Genomic DNA, 14,857 nt, shown 5'->3' on the forward strand with positions numbered 1-14,857 from the left:
TTGCAAAAAGGTTGGGTGAACGAGTGCTCTACGATGGATATCCGATCGTCGAATGCAATAGATAGACGAAGAACCAATAAATCTCCAAGACATGCTATCGCGGGGCCGGAATTTCCATCATGAACGGTCCGAAGATAGACGCGGAGAGCCGCATACATGCATCTTTTCTTCAGTCCCATGACCTTGCCGCATGGCACATGCTGGGAATAACATCAACGTTTCCATAATGGCGAACATCTCAAACGCACAATCGTCGCTGAATTGTCGATGGTCCAAGCTGTTGGCATGGTTGAAGACGCAAGGAATGAAAACAGGAGCAGACGACTTGCTTGTCGAGTGCAAAGAAACACCCAGTTGAGTCACCAGCCGATTTACCTCATTCATCGGACGACCACCGCTTGATCTAACATCCGTCTGGACACGCAGCTGCTGGGAATGGTCTTTTTGCTCGAACGTCGTGTACTGTGAGCTTTCATGTGAATGGATTGGATTGAACCATGCTCTGATAAACAGGACAGCCATCTTCCTTGCTATTTGCAGTGCCGCCTCAGGCATTGATGAATATCAAGACATTAAAGTCTCTCTATCCAACGTCCGGACCTACGCCACTAACCGCTACGCAAATGATATCTCTGCACCTGTATATTAACCGCCCGCATGGAAGTGAGGATTCGCTAGACCCTCACTATGGACCCTACATCTCGACACTGCCTAGGGAGTTTGACAGTCATCCTTTGACCTGGATTGTTCGATCGAAAAGTGGCACGGAGTCTGGAGGAGTCCTACTGCTGAGGTACCTCCCGCCGAGCGTGCATGCATCCTTGGTTAAGCTGCATGACCGATTTTGTCAAGACCGGGCTGTAGTCCGAGAGTACTTGGTGGGAAATACTCAATACTGCATTCAGTTTCATCATCTAAAGCGATAGCAGACTGCGAATTCGTACATCTCTTCAAAATATGATACCCATTTGGCCAATATCGATGATTCTAGTGCCAGCAATTACGTGTGGGCTTGGTTGAACGGCACGTATTTTCTGTATGCATGAAACTCCCTCATCTACCTCGCCTCCAGTCAACACGCGCTGTATATATTACCGGCTCAAAGCATCGAAGGAGGACCCCGATAATCTAACTTTATGTCCCATCCTCGACTTTGCCAATCATTCTCCGAATGGCTCGCATATGACTCCAGCCCCATCAGATGCCGATATTTGGGACACTGCGCCGGTAAAGCCGATTGGGAGAGGATTCAGATTCCTTTCGCCAGCGGATGTATCTGTTCAAGAGGGCAAAGAGATCTTTTTGGCTTACGGGGCTCATCCTAATCGCACGCTGTTCGTTGAATATGGTTTTGTCAACAAGTTATTAGGCGAAGTCGAAATTACGGATGGTGAAGTGGACGTGCAAGATGTGGTGGAATCCTTAATACTCGACCACAAATCCGGTGTCTTCGTCAAAAGCGTCCTCGAAGACGAAGGTTATTGGGGGTGCGTGCGTCTTGAACTCTTGGTCAATCGAGTCGCCTCATTGAGTCACCGTAGAGATTGGACCCTATATTGCTCGGGGGAATCAGCGCAGCCGTCATGGCGCCTGATTACGGCATTAAGACTTTATTGTCTCTTTGTCTCAAATAATACAATCCAGCATAACGCCATTCAACCGTGGCGTGACGTCATAGCAGGCAAACGAGAGATAATATCTGATGGAAACGAACTCGCTTGGAAGGAGTTGTTAATCACGATTTGCGATGTAATTGTCCCCAAAGCCCAGGCCAGTCTAGACAGTCTCAAGAGCGACAGCGCTGAATTTGGTCACGGATGGCTTCCCTGGATGCGCGAAATATACGGACGCTTTGGAGGGAAGAATTATTGGTAGCCGCGGCTGTCAAACAGCGTGCACTAAGAGGGGACAATTTTTGACTTGATAACACTGGCCCGGAAATTAACCTAGTGATACTGCAGAGAGCGATGCATCTTGCTTTCGCCTGAGGATATCATAATCCATCCAGATGTACTATCGGAGACCATTCATGTGGCATTCGGATACTTCGCGACATCCTATCTCATTAGACGTTTGAACAGCCAACCCAGCCACAAAGCATGATATTGTATGTCATGCACTACTACGAAGTTGGATCGCCAAAGCTGGTAGGACAAACAGAGGTTCAGAGAACATGGAATGCTAACTTACTTCCTGGTAACACTGACTGTTGACTGAACGGTAGTACAGCGACAAATGCTGCTTGATGACACTCTTCAACTTTTACCGATATGCCCTCCGAGATCATAACTGGGTCCATTAAGTCGCTGAATTCTGCAATGTCGTCTCAAGGAATGCCAGTCGTGTGAGATCGTGTTGCACAATTAGTACTTGCTTATCACTTAGCGAGAGCCACACACTTGATGCATGATGGTCAGTGTTGACATTCAACTGAGCTTCCAAGACTGAGGATATCCGAGAAGGTTGTGAAGTTAAGTAATAGTACGCCCTGATCACATGTCGAGGCGGGCGTAGTGTGGAGGTGACGTCTGAATATGTTACTTCCGATGCGCTTTGTCATTCGATTGCAACGCGGGGTCGAATTTCAGTAATGGACGACTCGGACTCAAACCTGTTCATTCACAACCAATCGGTTATAGCTTAAACTGCGCTCAGTGCATACCTGTGCATACAAAGTCGAGCATGAGACACTGGATAACCGACATGTATGTACAATTGGGCAATGACAAGCTAAGCTCGGTAAATTTGGACATACAGTGTGACACAGGAAGGAAGACACAGCCACACTGGGAACTTGATTTTGGCAACCTCAGAGTCACAGCCGAACAAACGTTCGACATCGTCGGAATCAGCCCTCACCAATTTCTCTTATTCTTCCGACATAAGGCTTACGGGTCTGCTTCACCATGGCTGTCGAACCGGTATTTGGGACGAGAGCTCAAAAGGCTTTCATCATCACAAGTACGTTTTCATTCCATTATTCCGCGATATCGCCACTCAAGAACCTTTGCCACAGTCGCAGTCCGTCAGTCGTTTCGTTGAAGCTTCTTGATCCAAGTTTGACCTAGGTACATATAGAGGCTATTGTGGTAGTAACTATGGTCGCATTGACATTCGGAATAGTGAGTTTGTGTCGTGCCGGTAGTTGAATTGATATGTCTACTAACCAGTTGACCTCAAGGTTCAAGCCGATGTAGGGACGGCCTTTACAGAACTTGGGTACAAGGTGCTTTTCTACATGCATCATTAACAAGCTAAACTGCTCACAGCATGAAGACATTGCCATGCTACTTGGCTCTTTTTATTCTAGCAGAGTATGTAGCTACCCTCACAACCACCCCCAAGCTATTGACAATAGTGCAGGATATTCGAGTTAGTAATGGCATTTGATGCTCTACGATTACGGAACATTATACAGCTCCTGGGGATCATTCGTGAGTGTCAATTTGTCTGAAGATTCTTCCTCCTTTCTGAATACTTTGCAGTCTTTCATGGAGCTCTCATCGTCTTTTCCGCCCTTCAATTTCATGAAACCAACGTCGCTATATTTAATTGCGAGTTTTGCATTCCAGATGCCAATCAGCTATGGAATAGAGTCCAACCGTTCCTAATTGTCGCTCCCTGCATAGTTGCTGCGTCGTGGTTCTTTTTGGTGTTCTGGATCAAGCAGCTGTATGCTGAGTTTGGGTACGGTCTCACAGCTTATTGCATGTCCTGTTCATTACTTAGATCTTGCAGATGGGTTATCTTCCATGTCGTGGGGGCAAACCCGAAATTCAAGTGTGAGCTCTGTGTTCAGTTTTTCTTGATGATGTGGCGCTGACTCGAAATAGCGATGTATCAATTCTATCAAATCTTCCTATGCTTACTTAAATTCGACTTCTTCTGTTTCGTGGGGGTGACTATGCAGGTGAAAATCATGGCCCTTGAAGATTGTCCAGGGACTGAAAATCCACAGCTTCTCATCGTTGTTCTCAACAAGGATTCCGCTGAATTTGGTGTCACAATCGCTGCAATTCCTGTCGTTTTGTTGCTTTTGGCTGGTTGCGCACGTGCTGTCAAGCACGAAGTTAAGTTGTATGATGGTTCCAGCGTCCACTTCGCGTGATTATCTGAATTGTCCGTTAGGCTGATGGCCTTTTCCCTCGCATTGATGCTACCTGCGATGTCCTATTGTGAGGTGTTTCCTCTTAATGCATTGACCAGCAACTGATATCATGATTTAGTCTGTATGTGTATAACATGTGTTAACTGTCTCGCGAGTTGACACGTCTCTTAGTGTACAAACTCGATCGCTTCTATGCGCCTTCCACCGAGGGCCAGTACGTTTCAACTCGCGCCACATTGACTGTCTTCAGTAAGTCACGTACACCGTGATCTGTTTCATCATGACACTAAACCACATCCGGCTGCTATATTTAGCCGTCGTCGCCTTCCTGCTCCTCTCAGCCACGCTCGCGATCGGAATCAAGTGCTTCCGTGACTTTGACAAGGGACTTTACGATTCCAAGGCGCATGGTCAGTCTTACACCCCTGTCAAGATGCAGGTTATGGACGTGTTTAGAATGAGTAATTAACTTTTTTATTAGACCTCAACAGGAACTCACAGTACTTACCTACCCCGAAAACCCCAGGGGACAAGTCGGAGCAACAGTCACCATATTCCGCAGTCGGCGTTCCTCTTCAGCCACAGATATCCATCGAGTAATACACGTCTCATACTTAGCATGAACTTCACAATGACTCGGGGACTACAATCAAGAGGATATGGACAAGGTGCATATGTAAAGATCTATTCTTCAGCTGTTGGAAGTGGAGAGGATCTCTTTTGTCTTATTTAGCGTTCTACAGCTTGCGTAATTCCTGTTAGCTATTACTATTATACCCTTTAAGTATGACGCCAATCAGAAGGGGGACAGAAAACTGGAACTCCAAACACTACCGAATTCCCACCTGCCAAAGTTCAAAGTATCAAAGAAATCAGTTGAAACGTTTTTCATTCTTCAGTGCTTCGACAACGACGGGGGCTTTCGGGCGTAGCCTTGGATCGTGATGCCAACATCCTTCAATAAGTCTTACGATGGGTTCTCCCAATCCATGGAGCGAGGGTCTCCTTCGTTCCGTCAGGGAATCGATTATATTCACTCCATAGTACGGGATACCTCCGGTATAAATCCAAAGTGAGGTGAAGTAAGGAGTAATGGCTTGAATAGGACAAAACCACTTGCCTCGTATAACACACAAGCAAATGCATACATGTCGGTTTCCAGCGTCACGCGCATAGTTTCCGAAATTCCAAAGAAGATAAGTTCTGGGGAAGCGTTTCTCGGCGGCCGACATCGGTAGAGTCCAATCCTTGGCGTGTATCATCAGATCTCGAGATTCCGAAGTCGGTCAGGCAAGCATTCCCTCTTTGTCGACCAAGACATTGAACTATATGAAATAAGCCTGTGAACCTTTCTGACATGAAGAATTCTCACTCCCTTGAGATCACCATGGATGATGGGCGGATCGAGAGCATGCAGATAGCAAAGACCTTTTGCAGCTCCTTCCGCCTGGATAGAGAACCTCCAATCGATGCGTGTTGCTGGTAACGGGTAAGATAACTTACCAGATGACGAAGATCGCAGTTCCCCCTGCCCGTATACTCGATGTACGTTCTCACATTACCACTGTACATGAATTTCGAAACGAGCCACAACCTACAGTCTTTGTCTATGACGCCTATGAATGGCACGATATTCTCGTGTTTCAAGTGACTCCAAATCACTGCCTCGCTCACAAAGTCCTAAACATACGGACAAGTGAGTAAGGGGTAGAACGACGGATGATAAGCTGCTCACTTTGCGACTCTGGGATATGGATGGCAGGTGCGATCGCTTGATAGCAACAGCTTGATCGTTATAAGACGCTGTAAAGATAGTTGCGGATCCGCCCTGCTCAACAACACGCATCGAGGTCGGTTCTAATCCGTCTAACCGCAGTTGACATGGCAAACAACCAGATTTTCGTGTTAGTCGAATGATATATCTCAAAAGCCGTGCGTGCGTGGCATGATCTGTGGAAGGATCTCGCAGGATCTGGACGTCTGAGGTTAACCACATAAAAAGGCCAGAGATATGAGTATACCTCTTCAAGTAGATCGACCATATCTTGTGCTTTGTTGTGTGCGAGGCCATAAAACTCATTTTCATAATCTCTTCCGCACAAGACCAGAAGGACGCGAAGGAATGCCTCATCATCGCAGGGAACAATACGTCTTGGTGAAAATTTGACTGATACATGCGTAGGGCACGGATCTCTTTCCTGTCGGGAAGATGTGAGAACAGGTGACCGATGGCCGAAAATCGAGGCTTACACTACGATCCAAAAGGCTCTTCAAAGTATCCCTGATAGTACGATAAATGGTTAGTGTCATGAGGTCATCGTAATGCCAGCTTCTCCACTCTGCAATTTGCTGTTTTAGTTCGTTCAGAAGCCTAGAGCGTGTCAATTGTATGGATTGGACACGAGTCACTGATTGCCCTACCATCCATTGGTCGTGCGACGTTTCAGGTGTGCGTAAGTGTATACCATCAGATTCTGAAACACCATGAACTTCTTTAGGATGTGCACAAAAGAATGGAAGCACTTGATAGACTTTGACATCTTTGACGTATTCGCGACATATTTGCCTGTCTTCCATCGCGAGCTCGCTGGATTTCTCGATTTTCCGAAGGAGCTTGTCACGCAATTGCCCGAGCTCTCGTCGCCATGTGTCCGAATCTGATGGATCACTTAGGAAGCCCGGTACGATGAGGAGTAGAATGAAAGCCTGAGGGACGGCTGGATGTGCAACCGGCTGCGGAAGACGACATTAGGGCATATAGCGATCGGGTCATTATGTACACTAACTGGGAGGTAAGGGTTCTGCAACTGTGACGTACGAGTATTATGTGGGTCCAGTTGATGAGATGGATGTGCATGCATGAGGATTGGGCGTAGGTGTTATCGTCCTGTTTCGGCATTGGGTTTGATGAACTATCATCAGCTCCTGTGGAACACGAGTCCTGCACCGATGACATCCGATCTTCATGATGGCCTTAATGGCAGGGGCGTGGAATGGAAGAAAATATTGGCAGACGATTCACGAGTCGAGCCTTTTATATATGAACTATCACAGATTAGGGACAAGTATTGGTACGAGGAGGGCCCTGTCAATGATTACACATTCTGTGCAACCAAATGCACCAGTGTACGATCAATCAAGCGAGTGTTGGGTCGCGGAGGCCGTATGAAATATAAACGTGTTTAGACGCCCTCAGGCTAGCGACCTTGTTGTTGTGATCTACAATGCGGCTGAGCACCCAAAGAAAACAAAAAGCCATGAGAATCAACGCACACCGGCGACAGTAGAGTCATACATGTTGATCCAAGAACAAGGTGTCTATTCTCTACACAACCACAGAAGTTCAATGCTACCGGCTGAAATAGGCGCTAAGCAATATCGACTTTCGGTGGGAGATCCGACCTTCATGGAGACGATATATGACTGATCAGCTTCCAATGTTGGTATTAGTCGAAGCGAGTAGTTAGAAGGTCGGGTAGAACTTATATCTATGATCGTTCTATCATGTTGCCGTACATGAGCGCGCGCGAGCAACTGTACTATTGAGAGATACTACTTACGATGAAGCACATGTACAGCAAGCCAAAACCACAACAATAATTGGCCTGGGGCTTAGCGCTGATGCTCGAACACGTATAGGCTTCGGATATATGAAATTACAATATCCGCTGAGGACCATGCTCGTTCCCAGTGTCCCGTGCATAAAGCATTAGTGCTATAGAGTAGCACAAAAACACCAAGTCAACGTACTTCAGCGATAAATCAACAATCCTAGAGCACCATACCCAGCATCCTCGACAAGAAATGGCAGAAGCAGCAGCCCAAGACCCGTGTGTGCGTTTGGAAATTACGAAGGACTCATAATGGCAATCGCATTCTTCCCTGATAGACAATGTATGAGGACAGGCTCTGCGGACGTGTATCATCTGATATTTGGAGGACTAATAATATTGTGTTGGTGCGCACTGTGGGTTAGTGGCTGTATCACGAGACCGGAGATGCGGTGATATCAACGGAGAGTTCATCGCACAGCACGGATACGCCAGCTAATATCTGAAGCAAAGCATCAGAGCCTTCCAGAGAAGCATCAAATCGATGGACGTTTCTCCGGATAGCACAGTGCTAGCAACTAGCTGAACTGGACATATCAACGAAGCTGTGGAGCACGAAAGCGTGACGACTGAGAGGGATTCCAACATGTAGAAGGCATGCAGGTTTTCGTACTTCACAGGATAGAAGGTATGACTTTCTTGACTATGTTCAGTAGCTAGATGGAGGACAGAGATAAGAAGTGATAACATTGAAACGTTGAGGCCTTAAGGGCGTGAGAGCTAGCAAATTTCATGATCCCACGGTGACGCCCAGGGCAGCTCCTATACCGTTGCCGTGAACTCGACAAGACTGCGAGTCCGGTTCGGAGCGTGAGGCCTTGAGGTGGCAAGGAGTGCATGCTCGTCGCCTTATTCGTGGCACCCTTATCACCTCCGCATCTCAAGACAGCCTCTGAAGGCTCTCAGGTTGACAAATAGTCGTTATATTCACTGCTGCATCATGCTTTAAATTGTGTCCTCACAATATTTTTGTTTTAGAATTAGAGCACTCCCTGTTTTGCGTACCGCAGGTTGCATCTTATAGCATTCTACAGAGGCCAGGCAAAGGCATCGCGAAGAGCAGTAGAGATTTCCACACCATTCGGAACGGATTCCTCATACGATTCCTTCTTTGCACACCGCAGTGAGCTGAAGTTGGGCCAAAAGTTCTATGCGGAGGCCCTTTCGGGCGCGGACAAGGTGTGGATGATATCCATCATTGATTTGAAAGATGTGATGATATTTGCAAGTCATCGAGCTCAACCCTTCGTCTTATTTCGGGTACGAACTGAAGCATGCAGCGCTTCGTGAAGCACAGCGCTATGATTATGCATTCTAGGCCTTCAAGATAATGCTCTCCAAGTTGGATGATGTACCCGATCCACGAATACGACGTAAGCCCCAAACAACGTAAGCGCCGACTTGAAGATGACTTACATTTTTTGTAGAGCTACGCCAGCGATACGCCAGCCCGTCTGAAGTAGAAGATGCTATTCGACGAGCTATTCACGCCCAACTGGAAAACGCTCCACTTCGTCTAATCAACACCTCTACTGGACGTTTGTGCAATCGAGATGCGCAGATAAATATTATTAAACGCATTCACGGAGAGTACAGAGCACAAAGAGCCTTTGCATTCATTGGTGATGCAGGAACCATGGAGCCGGGGCTGCACGACATTCAGGACAAGATCATATACGACTCGGATCCTGTCGGAACCGTTGTGAAATTTCACTGTTGCAGAAGTTCTGCAAAGTCGCTCGCGATGCGGGGTATTGCTGGGCGTGGAGCGATACATGCTGCATCGATCAGTATAAGCTCCAAGAATCAGTCAACTCCATGTTCGTCTGATATCACTGCTTAGCGCTCACCATCGTCTACCTATCGGATGTCTCGCCTTCGGCAAAGTCGGGCGCGCTCGCAAACAGCATTCGGAATACCCGAGGATAGACTGTTCCGGAGTTCCTCGCTCCTAAAATTGTTCTATTCTACCAAGCAGATTAGACCCTATATCGACGACCGCTCACGCAGCCACAAGCAATCTATCAGTATCATGGGGGGGTTGTAGCATTCAACTGACATAAATGCACGGGCGCTCGTCGACTTCCGTCCAGGGACAAGAGATGCCCGAGAGCAACTCCGATGTGCGTCAAACCGTGACACCAAGAAGGAGGGAGACATCGCCTATTCTTTGTTTAGCATCTTACAAAAGGTGCTCGGACGACTCTTGCAATATAATATCACTCATTTGGGAGAGAATCACTTCGAATGAGATCATTGTGAGTTAGAGACATCGCCTCTGTTGTTGATGTGATGGGCATGACATCAGGACATCGGAGATGTTCAATAGCTGGGGCCAAGAACGGGAATCTCTGACGCATCTTCATGCCACTTAGGCCATCTGACCCTCCGAGTGCGCGAGCATCTGCTCAATCAGGGAGTTCATGCAAACCGTGCATGACTTTTCAAACGAACGGTGTGTTTATTTCATTTATGCAATGAAATTCTCGGAGTTCATGTCTTTCGCTGAGTTCGATTAGAATCGGAACAAGGGCCATCGCGAGATTTGACATCTCCGTCACTTTCCTCGTTCTTCGAGGATGGATAACCTGCACTGCTATGAGGCTTCCCTCAGAACTTGTGACTTGTAGACGAGCGCCCTCACGACTTGCTCACGGACTTAACTGACGCTACCATGCCGCACTCGGTTACGGTTACATGCGTTTAGTCATGAAGCCTGTGCCGAGTCCGAATCAATCATTATCAGTGGACTGGTGAACAGATGAGAATAGTATTTGAAGTAATATATTATCGAGTATCACAACAATCTACGTAAATCTGCCACCCACTTCCACATGGAAATGTGTAGTATTGTCGAGGAAAGATCAATGTGTGATGATACCAACCTGGTACTATTATGTGCTTGAGACGTTCCCACTTAGATGGATCTAAGAAAAAAATGAATGGGTGGAGGTTCACGAATTTAAAGATGTCCCAAGTTTAAGAGCGAAAAGGAAGAGATAACCTCAGAATAACATCTTAATTTTGAGGTAAAAAGAAAACAGTAAACCACGTTGAGGAGGTGCGCTACCATACCATGCGTGTTGCAATAACACCGTGTCACGACTTTGTGGAATTTAATAGCGTTATACATTAGTTGGGCAGTGCCTTGGAAGGCTACTTCTCACGCGAGAATGTCTCGAATAAGGTCGTAATTCAACATATAAATAAGGCAAATGGTGTAAACTCCTCTCATCCTGTCAGTATGCCTTGCGTTCGCACAGCGATGGGTACGTTTATTTCTTTTTCGTTAGTAATACTACGATTGACGTTCTAGTTGTAGGCAAGAGTCAACCTCTCAAGTTCTATTTTTTTGACCCATCGAGAGGTCGTTGTCCTAAACGACGCCGCGCCCAGGCCACTCTTAAGCTCGACGGCTTTGTCTACCACAGTTTCGACGGCCCCGCTAAAAGTGAGCGTCATTTTTCATTCTAGATTGCAAGCTTCTACAACGACGTCCGTAATTTCTTTGCAGGCCCGGCCGCTGTCAATGATACGGCAATAGTGGAGTCCACTTCAACCGATGCCCAAGACAAGCCTGCGACCGAGGGAGATCACTCTGGCTCTCACAGCAACTCGGAAATTGTGGGGGTTAGGTCAGACCCATTGAGAAGTCTCGTCGTGGATCGTGTCTGGCATGTCGATCCCAGGTCAGCGGATACCGTCGCCGCCGCTCAGGCTCTGCTGCTGCTCCAACGACAGTCGGGTCCAAGTAGGACCATGAATCAGATTTGATGGACTTTATAAACTGGCCGGAGGATCATATATGGCTATTTCTTTCATTCGACGCATTGTAACAAGCTCGTCGCACATTTGGCATGACATTCTTTTTCAAGTTTTTACTCATGTACTATGGCACTGTATCTACTAGCTTTCCCTTTTATGGTATTCCCTCATTAGGTTAGTCGGTTGTCGGAGTCACAAATAATGGTGACTTTCATCATGTGGTGTGACAAACCGTGTAGTCTTAGCTGTTCATTCGCGTCGAGCAAGTAGTACTGTGACTCGTTCTGCTCACAACACCACTCGCCCGTGGATGACGACATTATTTCTATCCACTCATCCCATGAGTCTGGCCTGGAAGAACTCGACAGAAGAGCTATTCTCGAGCCTGTCGTCCAACACGTTGTCGATGCACTTGGTGGTTACGAGGGTGGCGCCTACCGCATGGGTGATGAGGTCAGCGGTTGTCTCCGAGATCCGAAGAAGCTCTGGAAGGACAGCAAAGATAACGAGCGTACGGTGGCGTGCATATTTTAGGAGATTCGGGTCCTCCTAAATGACCTTGTACTGATATTGTTTGGGACACTGAGGGACTCGTGGAAGACGAGCGGGCCATCGCATGTGCAGATTCAATGACTGCCATGACCTGGCCAATTGATATGGCGGAGGAGCTGATGAGGGGCTTGATAAAGGGACGGATTATACCCAGCTGGTGTTCAACCATCTCGATAGGCTGCGCTTCTGACGCCAGGCATTATGCAAGACCTCTTCGGGATTGTTCTCCCGCCAATCTCAAAGCACGCAAAGGAGAGAAAGGAGCGCGGCGAACAGATAGTGCATCTGGTTCTGCATCTCATTTGGAACTTGATCAAGGACTTCCCTGCAAATACGTACCTGAGCACGGACCAGGGGGAGTACTCGAGTTTGCAGGCTAGACTTGTGAAAGTACACTAGACTTGCTCCTTTTCAACACATCAAATACTCTTGTACTCGAGATATTCTACCTGTTATTTCGCGGCGTAAAGCCTCATCTGCTAGCTACAAACAAGTCAAAAGTGGAGTCCCTTCTTATGTTTTCTCTTGCATCCTGACATCTGCGATCGTTTTGCCCTCGAGAACATCCTCAGGAGCATCATAACGAAAAGGCAGGAGATTCAAGTCGAGTGTTTCCAAATCTCCCTCTTCGCTGTCACATGCCGAATATGATAACGAGGAGATGCTTCTGAAAGCCCCATCATCATTGTCGGAGTCACATTTCCCTGACACTGGGTTGATACCGCTATTAATATTGTCTATGCCTCGCAATGATTCACGTCCATCACTAGCCGCAACAAAAGATGTGATATACTCAGTCCTCCCGCCTGTGTATGAAACCTGCATCACGCAGTACGTCAACTCCTGGCTCACCTTCGCGCCTTAGAGAGGAATTAAGAAATGCATATTGGTCCGTGAGCATTGAGTCGGCAACCAAAGCGGCACGTATATGAATTGACGACATATGTGGTCTGAAGCACTACGTACTTTTTGGTCTGTCCAGAAAGACAGTCGGAGGAAGCGCAAGTTCCAGAGTTGCGTGTTATATTTTGCTTGAATACGAATGTACCATCCAGAGCACTCTCTACGAGAAAGTCCAATCAATAGCTTGTCCTTATAACTAGCGAAAAGTCACTCTGGAAAGGATCATCACGGTGACACAGGCCATGAAGCGTGCTCTGAAAAGTGAACGGAGCAGTCCATTTTGTAGGTGTATGTCACGATTACGCTGCGATAGATACCTCAGAAGTCGGTTACCATGATCCTTGAAAGCTATAATAGCCGGGAATGATATAGAAAAAACGTACGAAGCAAGTACTGTAGCTGGGCCGTATGACGAAGTCCACCTACCATGCTAGGAATCCTGCTTTGTAGTCAAAAAGATGATGGAGGTACAGCAAAAAAATTGGGAGTATATCGCACGTCGGCAGAATACATATCAAGAAGAGCTCCTAGAAAGTTGAAACAGTTTGGGGGCGAATGGATTGGAACGTGACTGTTACGGTAGCACGTGATTCATCTCATTTCAGCGCGTCATGTGACAGTCAACGCGTTTCTTACCACCATGGATGACAACGACCCCATATCCCAGTTCTTCGACGAAGAAGACGTAGACCTCTACGCCGTCTTGTCGCTTAAATCAGATACCTCTGCGGAAGATATCCGGAAGTCCTACAGGAAACTTGCTTTGCTGTGTCATCCTGACAAACTCATTAACGCCACCGAGGAGGAACGGGCAAAGACATCTACGCAATTCCAGAGGATTGGTTTTGCATATACTGTACTAAGCGACGAAAAGCGGAGGAAGAAGTATGACAAAACCGGAAAGACTGACGAAGGGTTACTCGGTGAGGCGGATGAGGACGGCGGTTGGGAAGCTTATTTTGAGGACCTATTTGACCGCGTCACACGCGGGAGACTGGACGAAATGAAGAAGGAATATCAAGGTGTGTCTAAATAATATCTGGTAGATCGTCAAGTAACTCTGCTTATAGGATCTTCTGAGGAGATTGAAGACCTCAAGACCGCATACCTTGAAACCGAAGGATCATTCGACGAAATCATGAAGCACATTCCTCACTCTACTATTGATGATGAGCCAAGATTCGTAGTCACACTGTCGAATCTTGTCCAAGCTGGCGATCTGCCGAATCTTCCGCAATGGACGTCAAGCTCCAAAGACGAGAAAGCCAAGTTAGTGAGGAAGAAGCAGAGCGACAAAGAGGCAAAGGAGGCTGAAGAACTTGCGAAGGAACTTGGCGTATGGGATGAGTTCTATGGAAGCGGAAAGACAGGAGCGAGAAAAGGCAAAGGGAAAGCGAAGAAATCAGCAGATGACGAGGACGAGGGAGACACTTCAGCACTGCAAGCTCTCATCCTGAAGAGACAGAAGGGCCGCAATGGTTTTCTGGACGACCTGGCTGCCAAGTACTCAAATATGGAGGAGTCGTCCAGAACGAAGGGAGGAAGGGGAAAGAAACGGAAGAAGGGCGCGGACGAGTCTGAGGCTGAAGCAGAATCACCAAGGAAGAAACCTCATGTCCAGGATCCTCCTGACATTGATGATGAGGAATTCGCCAAGATACAGCAGAGGATGTTTTCGGATAAGCGCAAGCCAGCAGGTGAAGGATCATCCCCAGCGAAGGGGAGACGGAGCGGGAGAGCGAAGAAAGCCAAATAACTCCTGTTCTGTGGATGTCCCTCGTCTTACTTTGTATTGTATTTATATTGATGCATGTCTTCTAAATTATTATCGTTGAAACCTGACCCTTGTTTGTGTTGTATGTGGCACGTACAGTGGCTTACGATTTACCTGATCAGTTAGCACGGCGATGATCTTTCA

At 47.2% G+C, this 14,857-nt stretch overlaps 5 protein-coding genes across 5 annotated transcripts; 4 read left to right on the forward strand and 1 right to left on the reverse strand.

The window, feature by feature from the left end:
* Positions 1-71: 71 nt before the first annotated feature.
* DFJ58DRAFT_906280 (uncharacterized protein) lies at positions 72-1,919 on the forward strand (the record flags this gene model as incomplete). Its single annotated transcript, XM_041395000.1, has 7 exons — positions 72-353; positions 427-464; positions 519-878; positions 927-1,023; positions 1,073-1,487; positions 1,542-1,810; positions 1,864-1,919. Exons 1-7 carry the CDS (start codon positions 191-193, stop codon positions 1,917-1,919), a joined length of 1,398 nt encoding a protein of 465 aa, XP_041243737.1. The 5' UTR covers positions 72-190.
* Positions 1,920-3,292: 1,373 nt separating this feature from the next.
* Positions 3,293-4,946, forward strand: DFJ58DRAFT_789242 (uncharacterized protein). Its single transcript, XM_041390190.1, is given in 11 exon segments — positions 3,293-3,314; positions 3,364-3,434; positions 3,486-3,687; positions 3,739-3,782; positions 3,834-3,910; positions 3,959-4,077; positions 4,129-4,175; positions 4,189-4,191; positions 4,280-4,357; positions 4,423-4,569; positions 4,635-4,946. The coding sequence occupies 10 exon segments, from the start codon at positions 3,380-3,382 to the stop codon at positions 4,706-4,708; spliced, it is 846 nt and encodes a 281-aa protein (XP_041243738.1). The 5' UTR covers positions 3,293-3,314; positions 3,364-3,379; the 3' UTR covers positions 4,709-4,946.
* A 448-nt stretch (positions 4,947-5,394) lies between these two features.
* On the reverse strand, positions 5,395-7,334 carry DFJ58DRAFT_883456 (kinase-like domain-containing protein; the record flags this gene model as incomplete). Its single annotated transcript, XM_041394594.1, has 8 exons — positions 6,895-7,334; positions 6,530-6,841; positions 6,359-6,457; positions 6,130-6,306; positions 5,844-6,080; positions 5,612-5,788; positions 5,481-5,555; positions 5,395-5,433 (listed from the first exon to the last, which is right to left on the reverse strand). The coding sequence occupies exons 1-8, from the start codon at positions 6,967-6,969 to the stop codon at positions 5,395-5,397; spliced, it is 1,191 nt and encodes a 396-aa protein (XP_041243739.1). The 5' UTR covers positions 6,970-7,334.
* A 3,629-nt stretch (positions 7,335-10,963) lies between these two features.
* Positions 10,964-12,559, forward strand: DFJ58DRAFT_914171 (uncharacterized protein; the record flags this gene model as incomplete). The annotated part of the gene is made up of 6 exons (XM_041395368.1): positions 10,964-10,988; positions 11,042-11,170; positions 11,234-11,408; positions 11,630-11,658; positions 11,843-11,937; positions 12,214-12,559. The coding sequence occupies 6 exons, from the start codon at positions 10,964-10,966 to the stop codon at positions 12,433-12,435; spliced, it is 675 nt and encodes a 224-aa protein (XP_041243740.1). The 3' UTR covers positions 12,436-12,559.
* Positions 12,560-13,579: 1,020 nt separating this feature from the next.
* DFJ58DRAFT_703501 (uncharacterized protein) lies at positions 13,580-14,830 on the forward strand (the record flags this gene model as incomplete). Its single annotated transcript, XM_041383656.1, has 2 exons — positions 13,580-13,961; positions 14,010-14,830. The coding sequence occupies 2 exons, from the start codon at positions 13,580-13,582 to the stop codon at positions 14,693-14,695; spliced, it is 1,068 nt and encodes a 355-aa protein (XP_041243741.1). The 3' UTR covers positions 14,696-14,830.
* Positions 14,831-14,857: the final 27 nt, after the last annotated feature.

The sequence above is a fragment of the Suillus subalutaceus genome (genome assembly GCF_016647625.1).
Source record: "Suillus subalutaceus strain FC151 chromosome Unknown DFJ58scaffold_55, whole genome shotgun sequence".
Lineage (NCBI taxonomy): Eukaryota > Fungi > Basidiomycota > Agaricomycetes > Boletales > Suillaceae > Suillus > Suillus subalutaceus.